Here is a 26,472-nt window from a genome sequence, read left to right on the forward strand (position 1 = left end):
ATTTATTTTATATTATGATTAACTGTTTTTTCTTTTTGTGTGTTGTTTTTTGTTTTTTTTTTAGCTCAAAATTCAGCCAGAAAATTAAGTATGTCTTTAGCCTGGCAGAGTTGGCAGAACTTATTCCTATGGAGTATGTCGGCATACCAGAATGCATAAAAGAGTATGTGACGTTCTTTGTTTTACAAATACCATTTATACAGTTTCCAACAGGCATGTCAAACCAATTTTTTTTTTCTGCTTATCCTTTTAGCCCTTAGAACTTTTAATTAATCCAGAAATGGCAACCAACTTGGCACATATATAACCTTTATCCCTGCTTTGATTTTCCCTTTGTGTTGATTCCCAGGTCAATATTTAAGCCACTGCCTTGTTTATATTCAGCTTGTTTGCACTGTACACTACGGTGACTGAAGTGTCTGTAGACAATGTCTGAGAATGAGTAGGGCATTATGGACCTAGATATTGACCCTGTTGTCCACGATTGGTTGTTTTCTATTGCTTGGTATAGTATAAAGGAGCTTAGCTAAATTTATGTAGGAGTTTTCTGCTTTCCAGTGGTACTACACTATAGAAATCATCATTTAAGGTGGTGGAATGCACTGGGTAAGTTCAGAAAGCGTAATTGCCCTTTAACACTGCAATCTGTATACAGTTTATTGTTGAAACATACCTGCTAAATGCTAAATACACATTTCACACCCATTTTTCCTATTTTGTTCCATTACCACCTGGAATTAAGAAAAAAATTTGGAGGGGGTTTGTATAATTTTGCTTTAGCTGTATGCTTAGGATCATTGTCCTGCTGGAAGTTGAACATGCTTTTCAGTCTCAAATCTCTGGCAGACAAACAGGTTTCTCTAATTTCCCAGTATTTAGCGCCATCCATCATTCCTTCAATTCTGACCAGTTTGCCAGTCCCTGCCAATGAAAAACATCTCCACAGTATGATGCTGCCACCAACATGCTTCAATGTGTGGATGGTGTTCTCAGGGTGATAAGAGGTCTTTTGGGTTTGCGCCAAACAACCTTGAAGGCCAGAAAGCTCAGTTTTAGTCTCATCTGACCAGAGTACCTTCTTCCATGTTTGGTGGAGTCTCCCACATGCCTTTCGATGAACAGCAAACATGTTTGCTTATTTTTTTCTGTAAGCAATGGCTTTTTTTCCATGAAGGCCAGCCCTGTGGAATGTATGGCTTAAAGTGGTCCTATGGACAGATACTCCAACCTCCTCTGTGGAGCTAGGCAGCTCCCTCAAGGTTCTCTTTGATCTTTGTTGCCTCTCTGATTGATACCCTCCTTGACCGGTCCATGAGTTTTGGCGGGCGTCCCTCTCTTGGCAGGTTTGTTGTGGTGCCATATTCTTTTCATTTTTTAATAATGGATTTAATGGTGCTCTGTCGGATGTTCAAAGTTTTGGATATTTTTTTTTATAACCCATCCCTGATCTGTACTTCTCCACAACTCTGCCCCTGACCTGTTTTTAGAGAGCTTCTTGGTCTTTATGGTGCCGTTTGCTTGGTGGTGCCCCTGGGTCAGTGGTGTTGCAGACTCTGGGGCCTTTTAGAAAAGGTGTATATATACTGAGATCATGTGACCTTTTAGATTGCACAGAGGTGGTCTTTATTTCACTAATATGACTTCTGAAGGTAATTGGTTGCACCAGATCTTATGTAGGGGCTTCATCGCAAGGGGGGTGAATACATATGCACGCACCACTTTTCCATTTTTTTTACCATTTTTTTTTTTTTAAACCAGTTATTTTCTTGATTTCACTTCACCATTTTGGACTATGTTGTGTATGCCCATTACATGTAATCAAAATAAAAATCTATTTTAATTTCAGGTGGTAATGCAACAAAATAGAAACAATGCCAAGGGGGTGAATACTTTTACAAGCCACTGTACATATCTGGGCGCTATTTTACCTGCCAAAAAATTTGTATTTCTGTCTATCCAGTTCTAAGAATAACACATTTCTGCCACATAGTACACCCCTGTTTGGCAGGAAAGGAAACCTGATTTTTTTTTTTGTCCCTCCCCTGACGAGGCCTGGGTTGTTAAGAGAAGACACCAATTCACTCAGTACAGCATTTCAGACCTGGCATTTGGGTGGCACTGCTGCTCTGTATAGAGCCAAAATTAACATACTGTTGTTAAGACCAGATTGAGATGCTGTATTTAGAAACAGGTAAACATAATGTTTGTGTGAATTGCACTATACTAGATATATTTTACAGCAGCGGGGACTGGCATGCTAGAACTAGCTATCATCACCTTGCTGGAGAAGCATGGATATTCCATGCTTTATAGTACAGAACCTCAGAATATATACAGGCAAATGCAACAAACAATGGGGCTTTCTGGTAAATCCGAGTTCTCTAGAGTTGTAGAAGCAGATTCCATGTTTCATTTTGCACTCAAGTATGAGAATAAAGGGTAATGCCTCATTGGTTGCTCTATTCAAAGTTCCTTTGCTGCTGGATTCCCAAAAGTAATATCAAATAAACTGGAAAAAGGGAATTAATTTCTTGCTCTTTATGGGGTAAATTTAGCTAATTAAAACTTATAGGACTATTTACAAAAGGGTGAAGAGTCTGGAGAAGGCAGGAGAAGGCAACAATCTAAGACAACATAGCTGATTTGGAAAAATTCTCCAATTCAGCTCACTTTCCAGATCAGCTATGTTGTCCTAGATTGTTCAATTCTCCTGCCTTCTCCAAACTCTTCACCCTTTAGTAAATAACCCTGTTAATATTGCCGTACATGTAGATATCTCTGTTCTGATTTGATGTTAATAAACACGTGTGAAGTATGATACTAGTGTAACTTTTCTATCCTAAACAGTGTCTTAATTTTCTGTTTACTGAATTCCAACTCTTTCCTACTAAAGGTATGACGAAGGAAAGTGTAGAAAGAAAAACAAAAGGTATCTGCACACCTTTAATGGGCTGCACCAAGACAAGTCATCTACTCTGCACTAACTAACCCCTTCCCTATTGGTTGGCTTATAGAATACCATTTCGCATTAGTAAATATAAACATGTACCATAGACATAGCCCTACATTTGGACCATTATTAAGCGTAGCTTTAAAAAATATTTCTCGGGTTTATAAATCACTCGTGCAACTGGAATGGCGTCTTTTAATGCACAGTTGACAGAATATTAATACAGATATATATTGAAGTCTGTTCTTCTTGGAGAACTCTTAGCATGTGTTTTGTCAGTTGTAACATTAATACTGCATGCTCTTCCTTTCGTGTTCTATCTTCTAGTGAGCAGAAGTAAAGTAAAAATTGCTTGTTTAGTGTATTGTTTGTATTTGCTGTGCACAAGGATTCAAGCTAACCAATACCTCACCTTGGAGAATGTTTCTGGTCCCAGTCTCTCACACTCTCATTAGCTTTTTATGCAGCCAATGGTCAGTGATATGACTTATATTCAACTTGCAGTTTTCTCTTGCCTATAATTAAAATGCCGTCTCCACAATCGCACAGCTTGCATGAGCTATATTTTGTTAACCTTAATTTGGCTTCAACAATGCACCACTTAATTGAAAGACCAAATCAATCCAGATATTCCATACTTTCCCAATTACACATTGCCGTTGCTTTTAAGACAATTACTTTTTTAAACCTTTTTTTTACAATCCATTTCAGTGCTATCCATTAGTTGTATTGCTTTATGGATTCATTTAATCCTTTTATTTTCAAGGCTGTACATTGACATTGCTGCATTTGTAGCGTGTGAAACCATTGGATGCAATTAAGTTTGTATACCTGTACTGGAATACTCTTACTTGTGTGTCTTTTAGCCTTCAGTATTTTATGAATGTTAATAAGCAGGACAGAATGTATTTAAGAGCAGCAGCACAGCACTATAACTGGAGTTAACAATTTACATGGCCTCGTGGCTGGTTTGGACATATTTCTCTCTTTACTCTGGCTTCGTTCAGCTTCTAGGTCTCATTCTAAATTGGCACAAAATAGTCATGTCAAAGAACTCCATTCAAGAGTTCTGACGTCTTTTAGGATCAAGAAAAGCTATTGCCTTTGCGGTCTGTCCCAGCTTTAATGTAAGCGTTATTATCCATAAAGTGACCCTGTGTTTAGTCTAATAAAGTAATTATAATAACAAAGTAATGCTGAAGTGGGCAAAGCGAGCACCACAAAATAGGACTCCAGTATGCTATAGGACCACCATTAGTTGTTTACATGAAATCTCACTTTCTAAGTCAGAGATTAGGCATGTCTCTACCACCTACATGTCTGTGCACAGGCCATTCAACTGATTGCATTGGCACTAAGCTTTGTATTATGTGACATCAAGTACAGGTGAGACTATGTAAATACCTGTAATAAAATAAGTATGCAACAGTTGGCATCTGCATACAAAACTGGGATTGTTCTTTGGGCATGCTGGTGCCTTGTTTGAGTCTACAGCTGTACCTGCTGTTAGGTGTTTGCTTGGCCCCAACAATAAGCTTAGTTTTGTTAAGTTTAGACTAAACATAGGTTTGCTTTAAAAAAAACAGCCCTGATTTAATTAGAAAGCATGATGCTGGTAAGTTTATTAACTGTTCAAATCATGCAATAGAAGCAGAAAACACCCTCACCGACCTTGCATGGGGAATATCTAATGTTTCACTCAGGAGCCTGATGCATTTTAAAAATTTTGTCTGTTTTGACCTATTCCTCTATCATGTGAAGTGACAGCACGGCTAAATCAGTACAGGGTAAGCTCCTTTTTCCTTTTGCTTTTCTTGTTCCAGCCTGGTTCCCTGTGTCATCTTGTAGAAATAGGGTGGCCACATGCAGTTCACATACCTTGGCTATCAGAAAAACAGATGTGCCATAAACATTTTTTTTCACTAAGCTATAACACAATTGCCCCTACCACTTTTATTTTCAGCAATGAGAGTTAACAATTGCAATCAAATGGCTAAAATAATGCGTTCCCTGGGCAAGTAAAACATTATAGCGTAGATAATTGAGCCTAAAGTCCTATTTCTAGAATGATATCTGAATTTAAGTTTAGGTGGGCTTTTGGATAAAATAGGTACCTCCATTGAGTTTTACTTTAAACATCTGTACAACAAAAAGTGCATAGATTTGATCAACTTTTTGTAAAAATTGGGTCTTTGGGTATCTAATAATCACCATATGCTCATCACTGTGGAAGAATTAGATGGGTACATAACAAATGGATCAATGTTTAATATAAGGGCTACGAGTAGAGCAGGATTTAGACAGATATCATGGTTTTTTCTTCATTGCGGTTACTGTTTTCACAGTGAATCCCATTGCTTTTTTTACCTACATGGTAAACGGAAAAAACACTTTATATGAGTTAATGAATCTAAGTAGGGATGCACCGATACCACTTTTTTAAGACCGAGTACGAGTACCGATACTTTTGCTCCAAGTACTCGCAGATACCAATTACCAATACTTTTTCTTAAAGGGACACGTCACATTTTTTCTAAAGCAATACAAACTAATGCTTTAAGGTCACTTTCTTAATATTATGATTCATGAGATGACGAGGGAGCATGACGCCGGCTTCCCGGCCAATCAGAATGCCGGGCGATACGTCATTACACGGCACCCTGCTTCTGGATTTGCTAGCTTCCTGACCAATCGGGAAGCCGGGCACCGCGTCATTGCATGCTACCCGGCTTCCTGATTGGCCGGGAGAGCATGGAGCCGTTTCCTGGCCAATCAGGAAACCGGGCAGCGTGTAATGATGCGCTGCCCGGCTTCCTGATACAGGAAGTACTCGTGCTAGGTATTGGAGCATTTGGGCAAGTACGAGTACTCACCCAAATACTCGGTATCGGCACCAATACCAATACTAGTATCGGTATCGGTGCATCCCTAAATCTAAGTTACATATTAGTACTTGACAACAAACCTTTTTTTCTGATTTTATAGGATATTATTGTGTGTTTTAGCTGTTACAATGAATGATCACATACACAGCATTTTAGTGAGTGTCCATTTGGAATACATTGAAAATAATTTCTGAGGCGGAGGTGAAGCACTTCTATTAATGCCTTACACAAGTAGAAAGCAAAATGTGTGGAACTATCTGCATTTTCCAATGTTATGCCCTGTTTAACCTTCTCAGTCAGTCACAGAAATGTTACTTTGTATTATTATTATATTGTATGAATCTTGCATGCTTTAAATATTGTTTGCAGTTGTCCTTGATGGGAAACACCAGTCTAACCTTGTGTGATTTTTGGTTCTCGGACTCTGCAAAACAAAAAGTAACTTTAAGGTATCCTTGGCTTTAGCCAGTCGGTATTGCTTTAAGACTAAAAGAATCACCAGAGATCCTTCTGTTCTGTCTGCTCATCAGATAAATTCACTTTACAGAAAAAAAAGTGTTTCATATGAGAAAAGTAAATAAAAGTAATTCACCGCCACACACCTGAAGGGTTTTTCAAAGTATTGATATATTTATTCAATACTCAGTGTCGCATACTGTCATACAGTGCTAATCCAAACAAAAATAAGGCCTTTTAGCCTTTACGTCACTGTCGCTCTGATGAAGGATCCCTGTGCTGACCCGAAACGTTAGCACTGTATGACAGTATGTGACATTGGGTATTGAATAAATATATCAGTACTTCAGAAACCTTCAAGTGTGTGCCGGTGAATTACTTTTATTTACTATTAGTGTTTTGCACGGCGCCATCCGTGTGGTCACCTGGGCACCACATATACCTTGTGGTTTTGAGACCGTGGCAGTGTGAATGGGATTTGGACTTCATATGAGAAAAGTGCAGAATGTTTTAGTCACATTAGAAATTCTCAGTTTGTAATTTTCCTCTACTTATTCTTCTTTTAGGGTTGACAAGGATCTTAACAAGAAGAGTGAAGACCAAGTCACTGAGCAATAATACTGTAGATGTGTGACTAAAGGCCGTCCATCACGGAGGGGGAAGATTGTCTGTTTCTTATTTTTGCAGTATCTAGTTGTATAGTTTTTGTGCTCCAAAAGGTGCCTTTTCAGCAGTGACTGTGGGATCTATCGTCCAGACATGACACCCCCATGGAAGCAGACTGTTACAAGATAACACAGGCATCCGACATGTTGCAATATACTTACAGCACATTTGTTGGTGCCCTACATATTAAACATTTGTGTAGCTCATTTTGGAGTACCAATTTATGAGAAGATAGTGTCAGAAGTACCCACCTTGCTTGCTAATAATATGGAGTCAGGACACCATCTGATGGAAAGGTTGCACAGTACTGGTTTGAAATCATTGCATATGTGGCAAGGCAGGGGTATTGTGGATTGAATTGCTTGAACTCTTGTATGCACTTTTTGACATTATAGTTTTATTTGCTTAGTGTCTGTAGCACCTAGCAGCAGTAAGGTGATTTTATCAGTATGTCTATTGGATTAGAGAAGGTGATAAATACTTAGAGTAACGTCCATAGTAGAAAATACTAAAATCTGTCAGGGGTAGTATTTGCAATGTGGATCACATAGTGTGTAGGGATTTTAGAGTAGTCAGAATGTGACGGTGTCAGTTTCGGAAAGATGTACAATATATTAGTTACAGCAGTATTGGGCCAGTTATTGACTTGTTCTTTGGTGCGCTTTTTGCACTTTAGTAAACCTAGCCTACATCTTTTCTCATTTAACACCCATCACAAATCTGTTGTAAAGAAGACCTGGAAGCTCTCTAATGACATATTGTTTCTGTGCAGAGGATTCCTTGGCATTTTTAATATGACTTTTGCTTATATTTTTTTTATCCATTTTTTCATATCCTGTGGCTAGTTTGAAGCATTTAAAATGCTAACGCCTTTCATTGTTTGCCACGTTTACATACTTGTATTAGTCACAAGGTCACTTCTTTAAATTGTGGCACAGTAGGTGATTTCATAAGACGGATTTTGTAAGTAAGGGCTTTGACACACTGCCAGTTTTATCCTGGAAATTTGTAGCAGCCACTTATTTCTCATTTTATATAGCAGATTGTAGCAGGTTGTGGTACTTACAGCTACAAATTGCAAGTGTTGCATATTCATCACCAGCTACATTGGAAAACAGCAGCTAACAAACCTGGAGGCTTTGCTGTTAGGTCCACCATATTTTCCTAACAGGACACCAAATGAGAATGACTTGTAGCTGTTTGTGTGACATCGCCCTTTTAAGACCATTCAGAAAGGTTATGTTGACATACATTGGTTATGCATGAAATAGCTTTATACCTAGTGGTGTTTTCTAAAATGACAGTTTAGCCCCCAAGTCATCATAAAAAATAGAGGGGGGAATTTATCAATACTGGAGCAGTTGTACATGGTAGCCAATCAGCTTCTCTCTTCCGTTTAGTCAGTTAAGATTTGAAAATGAAAGTGAGAAGCTGATTGGTTGCCATGCACAACTGCTCCAGTTTTGATACATTTCCCTCAATATCTTTGTGTGCCTTTTTAATTTTTGCCAACGATATGCACAACCTAAATTTTATGTATAGTATTATGGGACCTGAAAGTTTTCTGATGATGATTTTATTTTGCATTGTAAGTATGCACATTCAGAGTACATTTTATTAAGTAGAAGGACCATTCTTGATGGGCTTTTTGGGCAAATGCAACATACTTTTGACATCAGTGAGATGCTGCATTTAGAATTCATTGCAGGTGCATGTGACTTGCAGTTGACCTCCTTCTGGCCCGTATTTTACCTGCTTCAAGGTTGCTTTTGCGTTCCTTTTGGACTTGTATGGGGAGAAAAGCAGTTCTGAAGCCAACAAATGTCTGTCGACACTGGTCCTTACTCTGCCACCTACGCTACCAGCAGGAAGTTTCATGCATATACCCACACACACCTTGATTTTATAGAAATGTAGGGCTTATGCAATAAAGTAGTGCAAGGATCAAGGAATGTGCTGCAGCACATAACAACAAAGGCACATTTTAGTTTGTGAAAGGAGTTTCGGTAAAAGATGAATTTTGATTTGGCTACTGCACTCTTATTGAATAAACCTATGTGTTGTCTGCATCTCATCGACTACATATGGATGGGAGCCACATGTTTGTCAATATTTGCACTTTGACTATAAAGAACTTTACTTTTAAAAAATGTACAAATTGAATAAATATGTAAGTACATAGTTTGTTACATCAAAAATGTTAAAGCAGTAATTCGAGCTAATGTGGACATTATGTGGGCTATACATTATACAGATTGAGAGGGATGCCTCTGATGTTGGTGTGATGTCCTGCCTGGTATTGGTTGTTAATCTTAGGATTTGATGTTGTAACTGACTTTTAGTACTTTGGAAGAAAAAAAAAATGTTACTGGTTTTATATAAATTTCATTAAAATATAAGATGGGATTTTAATCTTGTTTTTATAGAGATAAAATTCAATACACACAATAAATTCCACTATTACAAGGCACCTATGACACTGCCAATACGGTGGGTGAACCACTGCACATGACAACAATGACTGTTATATTGGTTGCTTAACATAAACCTGTCAGCATCATAAAGGTACTGGAATAGGCTGCAGAGCACCAAGTGGTGCTTGCACATACCTTCGCATGCAGCATTTAACTCCACAATGTGCCATAAACCCAATTTAGTTGGGGATGGAGTGGACATGGCCACTCTGAGGTAAAGACCATGGCCCAGTAAAAAAAAAAAGTGCATAGAAGCTTCTGTTGAATAAATTAAGCAATCCGAAGATACTTATTTACTGTACATGTTTCATTGTGGTGCTGTACAGGCTTTTGAACAACAATGCAGACACCTGCTGGCTTCTGCACATTACTTTGAAGCATCTACAGAACTGAAAACTATACAAAGACTAGTGCGATGTAGCGGGAAATGTACATATATTATTTTTTTTTTTTGTCATGTCAAGCTCTGGCTCGCCCCCCTCGTTACATTCCTAGCGCAACACTACCAAAAGACATTAAGCTTGTTCATTATAGTACCTTGTATTTTGTAGAACCTGGTGGTACCCCCAGATTATTAGGATTGTTCAGTAAAATTAGAGGAAGCTTTTTACATTTTTTTTTTTTTATTTATATGGATGTCTTGACCTCCAAAATGGTTGCATTTGCTTTATCCCTAACTAAACGGCACACATCACCCTAAACATTCATATCTGTAAACTGGAGTGGTTTTGCTCACTTTTTTTGGTAAATACCAGACTTGTCTTGGATGCTACATTGTGATCATTAGTACATATGCACACATTCTGCTAAAGGCTGAATGTAACTGTCACTGGATTCACTACATTTAACAAAAGTGGGGTGTAAAGTTCCTAATATGGTAGGGTCAGACCATCCAGATCTGATCTAGTTTTGTTTTTGATAGATGCCAGTGAGTTGAAATACTTTTTATTTTCTTATGTCTTAAATGATTCCACAGCTCTGTGCTAGAATTCTTGGGATGGATCTCTTCTAGAATTCTTGGGATTACTCATCTGCTTCTGCAGTTTCAAGGGAGGTGCATTCTCCCTGTTGGGAGTTAATTTTATATGGTCAAGAATGTACCAGGTGTAGTGAGAACACCCTGCTATAGCAGGAGAATTAAGACTCGCAAATGTGCTGTGGTAAGGTTGGTAGGAACAGGCACTGGAATCTTTGTAGAGAGATCTTGACTATGGACACTCTCTAATCGGTATAAGAAACAATAATGTGACTTGGCCCACTGAACTCCATAAAGCTGGCCATACACCTTACAATTATCTGCAGATTTTCTGTGGTCAGATGTAAAAGGTGCAACAGATTGGCCCAGGTGGAGATTACTCCATCCACACAGTTAGGTGTAGATGGAATCTGTTGCACCTTTTCAATCTGACCACAGAAAATCTGCAGATAATTGTAAGGTGTATGGCCAGCCTAAAACTGAAATTCGAGTCTTGGGTGGATTGAACATTTTACTGCAGCTTCAAGTGTGATGATGTTTATGACGGCGGCAACAAAGCTAGCCACAGGGAACTCTGGTATATCTTGATATTCTACAGGGAAATGACTGGCTCTGAGGGAATGGTCCCTTTGAAACCTCGATCCCGAAAGTATTGTAACCGTAAATAGCATAACAAAGTGGCACCCAATAGTTACTCTGTGAATGTTGCAAGCTTGCAAGGGAAACTGATGCTGTCTTTTCACTTGTTTACCATAATACCTACCTTTTTACTATTTTATTAGAATTGTTTTATGTACAAAAATCCTTTGTTTTATGTATATAGCATACACCTTCACAACTTTTATCTGGAAAATGCATGTTCTTTATTGAAATATTTATATTCATAAAATAGAAAAGGACAGAGCTAATATATATTTTTGTGAACGATATTTCATATTGTGCTCCCTGTCCCCCTTAGCAGGCAAGTGCTCAGACCTTCATTGACTGTTGTAAAGAACACATAATATAGCTGTGGGAAGGGTGTCTACATGGCAATGTTCCTGTTCTCACAGATATATATGCAAACTTGTGGAATATCTATTAACCCTTTGTACTGGGCAGGTAAATATATATATAACTGTGCAAAAAGACTGGTTCGTTTTTTGTTTAATAAACATCAAATCCAGATATGAATTGTATTAACTTGGCTTATTTTTCAGTATCTGATATGGAGAGCGCATTATAAGCAATGGGGTTGTCTGCAGGGGACTTTTTTCTGTTGCTTATACATAGGGGAATTTATCAAAATCTGGAGCAGCTGTGCATGGCAACCAATCAGCTTCTCTGTTTCATTTTCAAAGCTTAACTGAACAGAAGCTGATTGGTTGCCCTGGGCAACTGCTCCAGATTTTGTCTGCGCCCGTTTTGATGAATTCCCCTCCATGTGTTCTATACAATTTGTTTGTGTAATAGACTATAGAAAGTTATGACTTTAATATGGTCAAAAATAAAGTCTAGTAACTACTCTGTAGATATCATTTAGAGGTTTCTGGTAGTGAGATCTGGTTACCAGGGATTACTTCTACATATCGTGTCTTTTCCTGCTTACTTTTTACATATCATGTATTTTCCTGCTTTACTAAGTTGGACCAATAGTCTACTGTAGACTGTAACTGGCTAAAAGAAGCCTGATTGAAAAGGTATCTCTTCAAATTCTTGATTGGATATGGACCCCACAGAGCTCTGGTGAGACCATACAGAGCCCTGGGTTATTCAGGGCTCTGTGGGGTCTCACCAGGGCTCTTTCGGGGTCTCACTTGGGCTCTGTGGGGTCTCACCAGCCTGCTTAAACCCCACCGAGCCCTGGTGAGACCCTGCAGAGCCCTAGTGAGATCCCACAGGCCTGAGTGGGGCTTCATGTTTAGGTCTCGCCTAAGGTCTCGCAAACTCTAGAGCCGCCTCTGCCCACCGGTGACCCTTAGCGCTGCACATTCATATATACTGTCTACAAACTGACAGGAAGGGCTCTAGCAATACAAACAATAATTGAGATATTACATTGCTGCATGTTGTGTGATCTTTGTTTATATTCTTGCCAGGCAAAATCTAGAAACCCAAAACCTTCGGTGTCACCTAGCATTGCTGTGAAATTGTGAATCAATACTCTGTCCAGAAACATGATTATATGGCTAGATCATTCGCTCGTGCTCCTGTCAGATTCCAAAAACAAGCTGTCCATCCCATCATATTAGCCTTCAGCTCACAAAGTGATAGGAGAAAAGCCCCTGAGCATTTTGTATTAGAATCTGTCCATCAGATCTAAAGGAAACCCCATATGGATATTAGAATAAGAAATCATAGACTCCCTTGTACATTCCATTATGAAATGTATGAAGCTTCTTGCCCTGGAGTTGCACTTATTCTTGCCACCACAGATCTCAAATATGTTTTTTTTTAATAAGCTTTTAAAGTTTTAATTGAAATTTTGTAAAGGGGAAGTGTTATTTTTAATATATTTTCGTTGTAGGTCAACCAGATCAGTTTGAAGTTGAACAAATATTTTATTAATGTCCACTATCACAATCAATATGTCAAAAGCCACACCATCACATATGCAGAACTGACTCAGTGATGGCGCGTCTCTCACTCTTCTCTGTTTCTGTGAGAACTTCAAAACCTCCACTGTTAACAGTGTGACGGAAAGAGATCCTTGGTGTTTTATAAAATGTAGACGTTTAGACCATAAACAACAATGGCGAGCAATGAAAGCAATGTTGCAGTTATGCATGTAAGCGGAAAGTTGAGCAACCATTTTATTTTTAAGCTAACTGCTGATGGCAAAGTAGAGAATGGCAACAAAGTTTACTGCAATAAACAATTTGCTTTCCGTGGTTCAAATACAACGCTGACGTACCACCTTTAGCACAAACATCCACTCAAGTATAAACAAGTTGTCGACAGTGACCGGCAGAAGAGTTCTCAAGTACAATCAATAACTAATTTCTTGTCGTGTCAGTCAAACAAGCCTGCAAGCGACAAAGTTTCTGCAGATTTGAAAATTGCTATTGCTCAGTGGATTGCCAGTTCAGGACGTCCGACGGCGATTGTGGAAGATGATGGACTACAAACAGTACTACGTATAGCTCTTCAAAACCAGATCATTTACCCAGTCGCCGTACAATCGACACTGTGATTGGTCAGATGTACGACGAGAAGCTAACACAGCATAAGAAAGCTATAGAAAGTATTCACAGTATTGCTCTCGCTACTGACTTTTGGACCTCAAACTGGATTGTCATGGATTGTGGAAACTAAGTAGTGTCGGGTGATTGTATAACAACTCCAACTCCAAAACTGCAGCTCGTGGGATGTTCCAGGTATGCAGTGGTCAGGACCTACCAAAAATTGTCCAAGGAAGGAAAACCAGTGAATTAGGGTCATGGGAGGCTAAGGCTCACTGATGCATGGGGGGAGTGAAGGCTTGTTGCTGTAGTCTGAGCCATTAGAAGAGCTACTATAGCTCAAATTGCTAAAAATTTTCATGCTGGTACCAATAAAAAGGTGTCCGAACACAGTGCATCAGTTTGTTACGTATCGGGCTGCGTAGCGGTTGACTGGTCAGGGTGCCTATGTTGTCCACTGCCAAAAGTGCCTATAATGGGCATGTGAGCATCAGAATTGGACTACGGAACAATGGAGCATATGTGTCGCTTACCTGGGGAGGAGAGGGCACCAGCATGCACTATTGGAAGAAGGCAAACCGGTGGAGGCAGTGTAATGTTTTGGACAATGTTCTGCTAGGAAACCTTGGGTCCTGCCATTCATGTGGCTGTTACTTTGACACATACCGCCTACCTAATAATTTGTTGCTGACCAAGTACACCCCTTTTATGGAAAGAGTATTCCATGATGAGTGGCCTCTTTCAGAAGGATAATGCGCCCTGCCACGCTGCATAAATGGTCCTAGAATGGTTTGAGGAACACAAGTTTGAGGTGTTGTCTTGGCCTCCAAATTCTCCAGATCTCAATCCAATTAAGCATCTGGGATGTGCTGGAAAAACGAATCTGATCCATGGAGGCTCCACCCTACAAGTGACGGGACATAAATGATCTGCTACAGACAGTTTGGTGCATGAAATCACAACATACCTTCAGAGGTCTAGTGGAGTCCATGCCCCGATGTGTCATGGCTGCTTTGGTGGCAAAAGGGGAAACTACTCAATATTAGGAAAGTGTCCATAATGTTATGGCTGGTGTGTTTCTCACTACATATGGATATTAAACAAAATGATATGAAGTACAAAATGTTGACCAATTGGAATTAAAAAAAAAAACATTCAAACAGATCTGCTCATTTTATTTAGAACTGCTGAATCAGAAGCCTGAGTAATAAAAACCCTAATATAGTGTATGGTGTCGTAGCTTTTCACTGCTTGCATTCTTGGCGATACTTGTGCTAAAATCAGATTGCGACGCTGTGTCCAGTGATAACTGTAACGTGTAGAAAAAACAAATAATTTGCTTACACCATAGAACATACTAGCTGATTATATTGCAGTTAAACTATACCTTTTAAAGCTTGATATTTTTAAAAATACAGGACACCCCTACCTACATCATGCATCTCATTGCAAAGCTTGGCTAACCCTTCAGGTAAGGACACACATGCATCTTGTATTTAGACAATATTTGCTTATCCTGGAGGTCAGCTTTCTAGACAAATTGCCAAAGATTATTTCACATTGTTCCCTCTGTGAGAGATGTGCCACCTAAACTACTGTGTGTTTTTTTCCACCTGGTTTGAATTTGTTGTCCTTTCGGGACAAAATTGGCCGCTGTAGAAAAGCTGATGTTTGATTTTCTTTAAAATAATATGTTTTGCACGAGGTTCAACTTGATGTGCACGTTTCCCCCCTTAATAATAACTAACTATAATTATCTAAGGTATTTATAGCAGATACGATATATTATACTACAATAAAGCAGGGCCTGTATTTTACAGCCAGTTCATAAAATGCAGGCAATGGCGTGGAGCCTGCAGTATGTCTCGGAGTTTCCACTCCATAATTTAAGAACAGGCCGATCACACGACTGACAGGTTACATGACTGGGCGCTTCATTTATATTATATGGGGCTTAGAAGCAAGTGGAGTGCAATGTACATATTAAACAGCACGCTGCTGGCCAATTTTTTTTAAAGAAGCAATGGTATAGCCACAGTAAAGTCATACCAATGCTTTATAAATGGACCTCCTGAGAAACTATTCCCAACAGCACAGGGGGATCAGAACAAAGATTTCAAACTGAAACACAGGCTCATTTACACTTTGCCCCTGCTCAAGGACATCTGTTCCTGGCCACCTTACAGTACATGTAAACCCAGACCCCCCCCCCAATCTCTACTCAGCTTCCTACCCCCATCTTTAATGTGGCCCACCCCCTCTAAACATGGGTTAATATCACCTGGCAGTTGCCCACATATAAAGGGCAAGCCTCTGCTTGAAGTGGCCCAACCATTCTGAACTGTTACTCCCCCCCTCCTGCCAAGCAATGCTTGACCTGCTGCTTTCCATCATTGCAGGATTCATGGTGGGTCCTGTTCCTTGCCACTGCAAGATTGAGAGACTGGTCCTGTGGGGACAAAGGTAATTTGGAAGTGTCAGCTCATGCCCACCATTGTTGCCCCCTGGTCACAGCTCATCACACACCTCACCCTCCAGTCACAGCTTATCCTCACCCGCTAAACACTATTTATCCTTCCCTGGAACGAGCAGAAACCCTTTGCTCACAGTACATACTTTCCACCATTTCCAGTAACTCCCAGCTTTAACTCCTGGCTCCATTGGTGCAAACAGCTCCTCACTCCTTAAGGGTCCCTTCTACTGCCCACTGTCCCTCGCCACCTACACATTGAGCTCCACTCCAACAATCCGCTCCCCACCACAAACACCTGTTCTGGAACATGCACACTTTTGCTAGTCATCAAATAATGTATAGTTGTGCAACACATATTGTGTATCACCACCCACGCCAGAGAGCAAGAAATAATTTTAGGGCCCTCATTTATAGTTAACTCTCAATTGATAAGCTATAGAGATTTTTAAAGAGTTGCCTATGGACTATCATGGGTTTGTTGCTATTTGGAAGGTGAACACCATTTTTATGCTTGATATGTTTGGTATCTATTTACTCGACACAATCCCACTGTTCACTCAAATTACCATCTTGACCTTTTGATTAGGGCTAGCGAAAGAAAAAAAAAAAAATCACTGACAATGCACCCCCCTTATCACCCTATTCTTTCACAGTGTCACTGCACCTGCCTGTCATGCTGTTCCCTACATGGGGCTAACACTAACCCGCACCCCAATGTCCCCAGGACATCTATATAACACCGACTCTGCACCCATCCTCCCACCCCCTGACTGCCCTGTAGCACTGACCACTTCCCTGTTACTCACCTCCCATATCCCACCCACATGTCACCCTGCAATGTTGACAGTGCATCTGCCATCTCTACACAGCATCCCCATTCAAAACACCTGTCTATCACTCAGCTTGCATGCGTCCTCCATCAGCCTTATGTCACCTTGACGCACTGACACCGCAAGTCTTGTCACCTAGCTCCACTCCTTCTGCAACAATTACAGTGCTCCACTCAATAACACTGACCTTGTCACCCCATAGCACTGAAACTGCACCCACTTATCTAAATCCCCATGTACAGCACCCCCATGTCACCGGGTAACTCTGTCACTGCACTTGCCTGTGAACCAGCTCCCCCAAATCCCTGTAGTAATAACACTGTAGCCCCTGTCACTCAACTCTCCTAACTGGTCACCACCATGTTACCCTGCAATGCTTCTCAGGAAGTACCCGTTTCACACTGTCAATACACCCCCTCCCTCACTCAGATTCCCCCCACAATGCACTCCTATATCACTGACACTGCAAGTCCTGTTGTCTAGGAGGTACACTCAACCTGTACCCTCACCACGCAGCACTAACACTGCAACCCTATTTCATCCCACAGTACGGACACTAAACCCCTATGTCATCCCGTTCTACTGCAAATATAACCCCATGTCATCTGGTAGTACTAACACTGCACCCCCATGTCATCCCATAGTACTGATACTGCACCCCCACGTCATCTAATGCCCCTCACTGAGCAGCTCCATGTCCCCCTGTACCACTGACACTAAACCCAGTCCCCCAGCACCTCATGTCACCTTGCAGCCTTTATCAGCAACATCATGTAACATAGTAGCACTGACAACTGACCCCCCATATCCGTAACACTGCACCCCGTTGTCATCCTATAATGACACTTCATGCCCTGTTACCCAGGTCCCCTCACCCTGCAGCACTGATACTCCCCTCCCCTCCCCTATGACCCAGTAAAGCTGTAGCGCTCACACTACACCTCCTTTCACCCGTCTCCTCAGCCTGCAATGCTAGGAGAGAAGACATGAATGTGGCCTCATAGCACTAACCCTGCAACCCTCTGTCACTCAGCTCCCCTAACCCCACATAACTGACAGCGCACCCGCCCTGTGTTAGACCCACAGACCCATTTAACTGGACCATAGTGACAGGGAAATCCGATTACTTCCGGGGGGGTCACAGTTTACGCCGTGTAGGCTCCGCCCACTTCCGGTTCCTTTGTGGACAACACTTCCGGGTCCTCTAGTGGCTGGGAAGTAGCCGTGACATAGAGCTTCTGGTGTTCTCTCGAGCTGTACACGGCGGGTGGAATAGGCTGCCTGCACTCATAGCGGCGGGAACTGCCGTACTGCACCCAGGACTATACCGGGGAACGAGCAGGGGCTGGTCAGCCGTGTGTGACCACCATTCATCATGGCTTATCAGCTGTATAGGAACACCACCCTGGGCAACAGTCTACAGGAGAGCCTGGATGAGTTAATACAGGTCAGAGGATGTACGCTAACCTCCCCCCACATCCGTGGGCTTCTATCTCCGATACATACACGTGGCAGCAGCTCTGGGTTTACTTCTCCTACATCCCAGTGTAATCCCAGTCACTGCAATGGGATATCAGCTTCAATATCCAAAGATCCGGCTAATGGGTGAAAATTCTGTGTCCAGCTCCCAATTGTTCTGTGTACTTAACCTGACCCACAGACTGACACTAATGACTTCTAATTGCAACTTCAATGCACATTATTAATAAGAGAACTATGGTCAAACCATTATTATTATTATTTGGCTACTGGCCTCTATATGCTGACGGCACAGAGCCGCACTGCAGCAGGGAAAGATCCCGAAAATATTGTTAGGATCCACCCCACTGCCTCATTGGCAGCTAGCTTTTCCTCTCTAGAGCCAGTGCCAGCTGTGCCTGCCCCCTCCCTGTCTGTCCTCCAATGAGCACGGGAGGAACAGAGAGGGGATGGAGGAAATCCCTGTGGGGAATAATGACTGACAGCCGCGGCTCTCTGCAGGAAGAAGACTGTAAATTCGGTGATCAGCGGTTTGTGATCACTCAGATCTCAATCTATAGAGCTGACATGTAACAGCTGCAGTGTCACACGACGGCTCTAGGTATTGGGAAGTGTACATTTTACTCTCCAAATACTTTTTCTTTATGGCATGGACATGAAATGCCAAACAATCATTGATGGAGTGCATGTATGTAGATAGATCAACAGCCCTGAAATGTATCAAAGGATGAAAAAGCAAAGGTATATTATCAGCAAATTTGTAATAAAAAGTGCTTTAACACAAGCTAAGGCCTAATTTAGCTTCAGCTTGTATGAGCGCCAAATTTTCTGCAAAGCTTTGAGCAGCTTTCTTGAAGCCTTTAACCCTTTCGCTGTTGCCTATGTGGGCAGCAGCAGGCCCATGCAAGCCACTTCTGGCTACTTTTGCAGTCTGTTTATGTGAGTAGAGCCGGCCAATAACTTCCAGGGGCTCTGATATACCCCAATGTAAGTATACATATTTTATACCGGGTAGGGTCCCGGCGATCCTTTTACACAATGTAGTAGCCGCAGCCAGTGCAGTGATCTACAGCAATCTTCTGGCTCCTGCATTGCCGCTGTGCTGAGTGACTTCCCCTCTGCTCTGAGAACACAGAGGCTCGCTCAGCATATTGACTGTTCAGCAAACACCTAGTATTGTTTTCAATGATTACTAGCTGTTTTCTGATTGGATGAAGAGTGGTAATGGCTTCCCTTTTGCAGATTTCTGGATCAGATGGTTCGGTTGGGTGAACGTACCTGGACCTCGGCAGAAAGAATATGTGGACTGGCCTGTAATATTGCTTCTGGTGCTGCATCGTGCATTGGGCACGTCGTGCAATACATTTGAGTTAGCGGCAGGATGTTGCACAGGCCCAGGGCCATGGCATTACCAGTCATCTTGTTTGTTATTCTACACAAATAGTAAATAAAAGTAATTCACCGACACACACTTGAAAGGTTTTTAAAGTATTGATATGTTTATTCAATACCCAATGTCACATACTGTCATACGGTGCTAACGTTTCAAACCTGTCGCTCTGATGAAGGATCCCTGTGCGGACCCGAAACGTTAGCACCGTATGACAGTATGTGACATTGGGTATTGAATAAACATATCAATACTTTAAAAACCCTTCATGTGTGTGCCGGTGAATTACTTTTATTTACTTTAAGTGTTTTGCACGGCGCCATCCGTGTGGTCACCTGGGCACCACATATGCCTTGTGGTTTTGAGACCGTGGCAGTGCGAATGGGATTTGGACTTTGTTTTTATTCTACACAGACTATGGTCAGCACAGACTAAAATAGACATGTCAGTTTTTAAGTAGTGAAAAGCGTGTCTGAGGTACCTACATCCTTTGTTTGTAAGCTGAAATAATGTTAATTCTGCTTTAAAAAGGATATACATCCCACAATTATCCCACCTCAACCTAACCACTGAACCATCACATTCTCAAACAATTCATCCCCACACAGCTACCTCCTCATGTATCACTTCTCCCTCCCTTTTAGATTGTAAGCCATCACGGGCAGGGCCCTCCTTACCATCTTGTCTTGAATTGTATTGTAATGTTTTCCTTATATTGTAAAGCGCTGTGCAAACTGTTGGCGCTATATGAATCCTGTATAATAATATTTTTTTTTTTCAGTCTCAGCAGATCAACCCTCAGCTAGCGCTACAAGTATTGCTTCAGTTTGACAAGGCAATAAATTCAGCACTGGCACAGCGGGTCCGAAACAGAGTCAACTTTAGGGTAAGGGAGAAAGATGAACATTGTTTTATCCCAGTTTTCCATACCTAATCTATATGGTGACAGCATAGTAATAGTGTAAAGTCCATTTCCACCTTTGTATGTGATTAGCATGTATTGTGGTAATAAGGGATGTTCAGATACCAAGTACAGTACTCAGTACAAGTACAGATACTTTTCCAGCTCCAAGACTAGAGAGAAACTCAAAAGTTAGGAGGCAGCTGTCATTTTTAAGGAGCATTGGCTATGGGGCTCCTGGGATTTGTGCATCCCTGTTTTAATGTATGATATTTATTTTTTAATAAATATATGCACAGATACCATTTTTACAAGTACTGATACTTGTCCAAGTACTCACATGCACAAGTACTGATGCATTTTTTTTTATGCCTCTTTACATACAAGCGATCCGCCGGCTATAGAACCGGGGGATCACTTGTATAAGGTGCCGGTCCGTGTCCCCCCTCCTGCTGGTCCCGAGCGCCGATGTGCCTGGTGCGAGCCCGGGACCAGCATAGTGGCTCTGTGACGGGATCAGAGGGAGTTCGGTACACAATCTCCCTCCGATCCCCTCTCCGCTATATTACATCACTTCCGCATTCTTGTGTCAGTTTCCGGCTTCAGACGCTGGAGAGAAGCTGATGAAGCAGATCTCTGCTTCATCAGCTTCTTTGGGGGTCCCTAGGTGACATTGGGAGTCTTGGAGACCCCTGATGTCTCCATAAGGAGGACCTGTCACATCTCTTTGCTATCACATAGAGGATTTCTTACCCCCCTATGTGATAACAATAACTTTAAGTGGAAAAAAAGATTAAAGTAAAGTTTAAAAAAATGTAAAGTTACACATGAAAAAGAATTTAAAAAAAACAATTTTTTTTTATAAAGTCCCCACACCATACATACATGCGTGCAAACATGCGTCGGGTGCGCATATGTGCGAAAACGACGATTATGTCGCACATGCTACATATCACCACGAACGTCGGAGTGAGAGCAATCATTTTAGGGCCATCAACCACTGATAACACTAAACTGATGAGCGGTAAAAGCTTTTAAGGCATCACCTATGGTCAGTTTTGAGTGTGGTAGTTTTTTGTGATTTCGCGAGTGCGCGCAATTTTAAGGCTTGACATGTTTGATATCTATTTACCCGACCTGACCCCGTCTTTTATATTTTACCAAAAAACTGGGTAATAATCATTGTTTCATAACATAATGTAAAAAGACATTTGTTTTTTTTTTCTTTCAACATTTTCAGTAACTTTTCCTTCATACAGTAAAAAACTAAACCCCCAGTGATGATTCCATACCACCAAAAGAAAGCTCTATCTGTCCCCAAAAAATGGTATAAAATAAATTTTAGTACATTTGTTGCATAACGGAATAAATGTCAGTCAAAGTACCGCAGCGCTGAATACTGAAAAATGATATTCAAGTCGTTAAAACTGTAAAGCCCCACTCCAGTTTAAAACAGTTTATTTTTGTATAGGAAAGCAGGGGTTAAAACATCTGTCAGGTTTTATTGCTATTTCTGTCCCTTTTCTTTGGACCATGGGGAGTGGGTTCTCATCTGCTGTCAGGGCAGGAAGTGGTAGACAATTTCTCCAACAGGGGGCAAAATATACTTCCATAGCATGGGTGTCACAGATACAGAAAGTGAGAAAAATAGAAATCACCAACAAATCATTGATTAGTGACAGTTGTTTTGGGATGGGAATAGTCCCCTTCATCAGGGCTAAAAGAACATGAACTAGAAATGCAACATAAAAAAATGAATGGAAAGATATTTGCTATTCATTTGTTTTGCTCCTAAAATCTAGGTGTGTTTTTTTTTTTTTTTTTTTTTTTCCATCATTTAAAAAAAAACTGAACTTCACTTAAGACCTGAACACACGCAACACGCAATTAGACAGCTAGCACATGAAAATTCCCAATATTTAAAAAAAGTACTGTGCAAAAGTTTTAGGCAGGTGTGAAAAAATGCTGTAAAGTAAGAATTAGGGATGCACCGATATATCGGCCGAAAATGGCACTTTCCGTTAAATGCCGAAAGTGCCATTTTCTGGGCGATACATTGGCGCATCCCTGCTTTCTTCCCCAATGGGCGCTGCTCTGTTTCCCAGCTGGGAGGAGAGAAAGTGTGACAGCCGGCCGAGCGCTGTGGGAGGAGAGCGATGTGAGTGGCCGGCGTCTCTCCTCCCACACCGCTCAGCCTCCTATCACAGTCCGGCAGAGCGGTGTGTGGGCGGAGACAACCCGCGCTGTCACAGGAGGCTGAGCTCTACTCCCGCACTGCTCGCTCACCCTCCTGTGACAGAGAGGAGAGCCAATGCAAACACTAGGTGATTGCTGAGTATTTGTAGATGAGGACATAGCATGTTGACTATATCCTCAACTATGAATGAACGGGAGTGATCTAATCCCCCTCCTGTTCATTCATAGTTGTAGTTATAGTAAACATACTATTTCCCAGCACACTTGCCAGCCTGCAAACAGATTACTCTTTCTAACTATTAGGTTTAAAAACGGGTTTTAGATGCACAACTTTTGCAAAATATGTGGAAGCCGCACTGCCTCGCAAGGCCCCTCTGTGTAGTGTGGTCCTAACTCTGATCTATGAGAGCCTCCATCTTGGAGCATATATAGGATGAATTGGGTGCAGGTTTGCCAGGAGGCGGACCATTCCTCCTTAATAGTTAAGCTGGGTTCACACCTAGGCGTATCGAATATGCGCGTTTGTCACGTGTTTTTACCGCGATTCGTTTCCGAGGGCTACCTGGCTGTATCCCAATGGATACGTGCGGCAAATACGCCCCAAAGAAGCTCCTGTACTTCTTTGGGGGGAGGGCGTTTTGCAGCGCGTTCCTACGCGCTGTAAAACGCCTAGGTGGGAACCATGCCCATAGGCAATCATTGGTTTTCACATGTTGAGCGTTTTACAGAGTGTAGGAACGCGCTGTAAAACGCCCAGGTGTGTACCAGGCCTTAGGGTTAGTTCACACCAGAAACTGCATCACAACTGTGTGCGTCTGCGCAGTTGCATTGCGATCTGTTTTGATGCGTTTTTTTTCCCCCTGCCTGTCCCTGGATGATGCCACAATCAATTCTGTTTTGTTTTTTGTATGCTTTGCACTGCGTTTCGTGCAGTTAGGTGCAGGTAAAATTGGACAAGCAGTGCTTTTTCCGACTGCATCTGAACGGACTGCAATGGTGTGAATTAAGCACAAGAAAGCCCATAGGAAAGCATTGGGATATATTTTAACTGCAGCAGTCAAAATAAACGGACTGCATCACAACTGCATATGGTGTGAACTGGCCCTTAGACATTGTAAGGTGTCTGCAGGCTAGCTGGTAGGTGTGCTGGCAAACTTTGTTTGTTGTCTATTTTACAGAAGTCTTACAAATGGCAGCCAGGAGTTTCTAATTGTCAGTAATTACAAATTATATGATATGACGCATGTAGTGGTATGTCCCCTATTTATGACTGCATTTTCCTGCTGCCCACAAAAACATTGCTTCGAAACTCCATACACATGAGGTTGAAACCCAGAGAAAAGCTGAAATTTAAGATCGGTAAAATTTTACATTTCAATTCACACAGGCTAACTGTACCCACCTCTACTACTTCAAAGTGACACAGGAGTTAAAGTAGAATTAAAGTCTCCTCTACTTCTTCCTTTTTGTTTGCATATATTTACGGCTAGCAAGAAGTAGATATATGCAAAAACATAAATTAAAAAATTGTCAATTGAATAATTGTGTTCGCTCCCAGCTGCAGAACACATCTTCCAAACGGCCCGTATAGGAGGAAGTGTAGGTGGGCGCATGCGCAGTGGAGCTCATTGGCGTGGGGGAGGACAGACTCAGTGGAAGTGAATACACTCAGCTGGGAGCGTGCACGCTGGACAGACTCTGGGACACAGAAGCCTGTGCTGGATCAGAAACCAGCACTGGAGGGACTGCTGGAAAACAGTGGAAGGAAGATGATGTTCAGATCAACAGGCATCACTTAAGGTAAGTATTAAAAGAAGAAACAGAATGGGGGGAAAAAACATTTAATGTCACTTTAAATCTAAAAATGTTTTCAAGTACCTGAACTATTACCAAAAATGTATCTTATTTGTGTATCACTCAGCTGTAGATCCTCAAATCATCTCTGAATTGGTGCTGACACTGCCCTTCCTTCTGGAGGGTGGCTGCTTTTGTTCCCCATGGTCCCTGTGTGTGCTGTAAGGTTGACACCGCTCCAAGCTCACTCCCATTCTCACATTTAGTTTGCTCATTTCTCGATTAATCGTTAAAATGTTTGATCGATTAAAATTCTTTTGATCAAAAATGAAAACTCACCTCTCAGCCGGCTTCCGGGTCTTACGGGAGTCCCGTCGGAGATCCGATGACGTCACGGATATCGACGTCACCGGACTCCACCTCCCTACCCCAAGTGGCTCCGGCTAACGAAGGGAAGGGGAGGAGTCCGATGACGTTGACTCCTCCCCCTTCCCTTCGTTATGTTTTGAACGTATAGTAATCTATGATGGGTATGGGAACTAAGGCTTTTTATCTCAACCTCATTGCTTTATGGAAAAAAGCCAACATAGTGTCAGATCTACCGGGTAATATAATTGCTACAGTTCTGTTTTGTTCAATAACTTTGTACTTATGATGCACTTTTTATCGCACTGGTGAGATATTGTGATCTAGGTGCTTTATAATTCTGTGTCAAGGCAAAACGGAATGGAAATTAGTCTTTAGTGTATACAACAGCATTGTTTGTATTAAAAAAATATATTTTCCTGCAACTGCACTTCTTATTTATAAATGGCTTCTTCAGCACATTTACCCTTCACCTAAAAAATTCTCTGCACAAAAGTTATTAAAATGTCTTTCATGCAGAAAGATTAATTAAGTCCTTCATTATGAGGTTTGGGCCTGTGTTCTATCGATGGTCCCAACTTATCGAGTTCTGGGACCTACTGACTTCCGGTTTCCTTAGAACTACGAGGTTTGCACAAGAAAGTTCCGCGCCATCCGCGGCATTGCCCTGTACACATAGACCACAGCAATAAAGTAATAAAATGAACTAGGATCACAGTAATCCAGCATGTTATTTATCTCGGGTGCCCCACTCAATATGGCCGCCGCTTGAGTGAGGCAACTCAGATGAATAACGTGCTGGATTACTATGATTCTAGTTCATTTTATTACTACATTGCTGTGCTGTATGTGTATAGGCCAATGTAGCGGATGGCGCTCGTGCAGAAGAACTTCTTTGTGCAAACCTCTTAGTTGTAACGAAAGCGGAAGTCAGGTGGTCGCAGAACTCGATAAATTTCGAACTTTCGATTGATCACCGGTGATCTGTCGATACTTATCGAGTTCTGCGACCGCCTGACTTCCGGTTTCGTTACAACTAAGAGGTTTGCCCGAGAAACTTGTTCTGCACGAGCGCCAGCCAAGGCATTGGCCTATACACATACAGCACAGCAATGAAGTAATAAAATGAACTAGGATCACACTAATCCAGCATGTTGTTATTCTGAGTTGCCCCACTCAAGCGGCGGCCATATTGAGTGGGGCACATTAATAACGTGCTGGATTAGTGTGATCCTAGTTCATTTTATTACTTCATTGCTGTGCTGTATCTGTTAAGGCCAATGTAGTTGGATCTGTATGTGCGTTATAATTAATCGATTAAAATTTTCGTGTTCGATTAATCAAAATTTTTTTTAATCAGTAACAGCCCTACTAATTTGTATTGAGATTGTAGTCTGGAGCCATTTTTTGCTGTGTACAATTGTATTAGTCAATCAAATTATATACCGGCAGAAACCGCTCTTTCCACCAGCCAT

General features: G+C 41.4%; 2 protein-coding genes across 3 annotated transcripts in view; both read left to right on the forward strand.

Moving 5' to 3' along the window:
- The window catches only part of BNIP2 (BCL2 interacting protein 2), a 63,812-nt gene extending 56,092 nt beyond the window's left edge, over nucleotides 1-7,720 (forward strand). Inside the window, exons 9-11 of one of the 2 annotated variants that reach the window (XM_018552281.1) lie at nucleotides 65-163; nucleotides 2,894-2,929; nucleotides 6,858-7,720. In XM_018552281.1, coding sequence (XP_018407783.1) covers nucleotides 65-163; nucleotides 2,894-2,929; nucleotides 6,858-6,909 — 187 coding nt within the window. In that variant the 3' untranslated portion in view covers nucleotides 6,910-7,720. The remainder of the gene's footprint in view (nucleotides 1-64; nucleotides 164-2,893; nucleotides 2,930-6,857) is intronic. The other variant, XM_018552282.1, reaches the window with a different exon arrangement.
- A 10,349-nt stretch (nucleotides 7,721-18,069) lies between these two features.
- Nucleotides 18,070-26,472, forward strand: part of GTF2A2 (general transcription factor IIA subunit 2) — a 12,934-nt gene continuing 4,531 nt past the window's right edge. Inside the window, exons 1-2 of the mRNA XM_018552275.1 lie at nucleotides 18,070-18,318; nucleotides 20,522-20,626. Coding sequence (XP_018407777.1) covers nucleotides 18,247-18,318; nucleotides 20,522-20,626 — 177 coding nt within the window. The 5' untranslated portion in view covers nucleotides 18,070-18,246. The remainder of the gene's footprint in view (nucleotides 18,319-20,521; nucleotides 20,627-26,472) is intronic.

The sequence above is a fragment of the Nanorana parkeri genome, unplaced genomic scaffold, assembly GCF_000935625.1.
Source record: "Nanorana parkeri isolate BGI_ZX_2015 unplaced genomic scaffold, ASM93562v1 scaffold82, whole genome shotgun sequence".
Taxonomy (NCBI): domain Eukaryota; kingdom Metazoa; phylum Chordata; class Amphibia; order Anura; family Dicroglossidae; genus Nanorana; species Nanorana parkeri.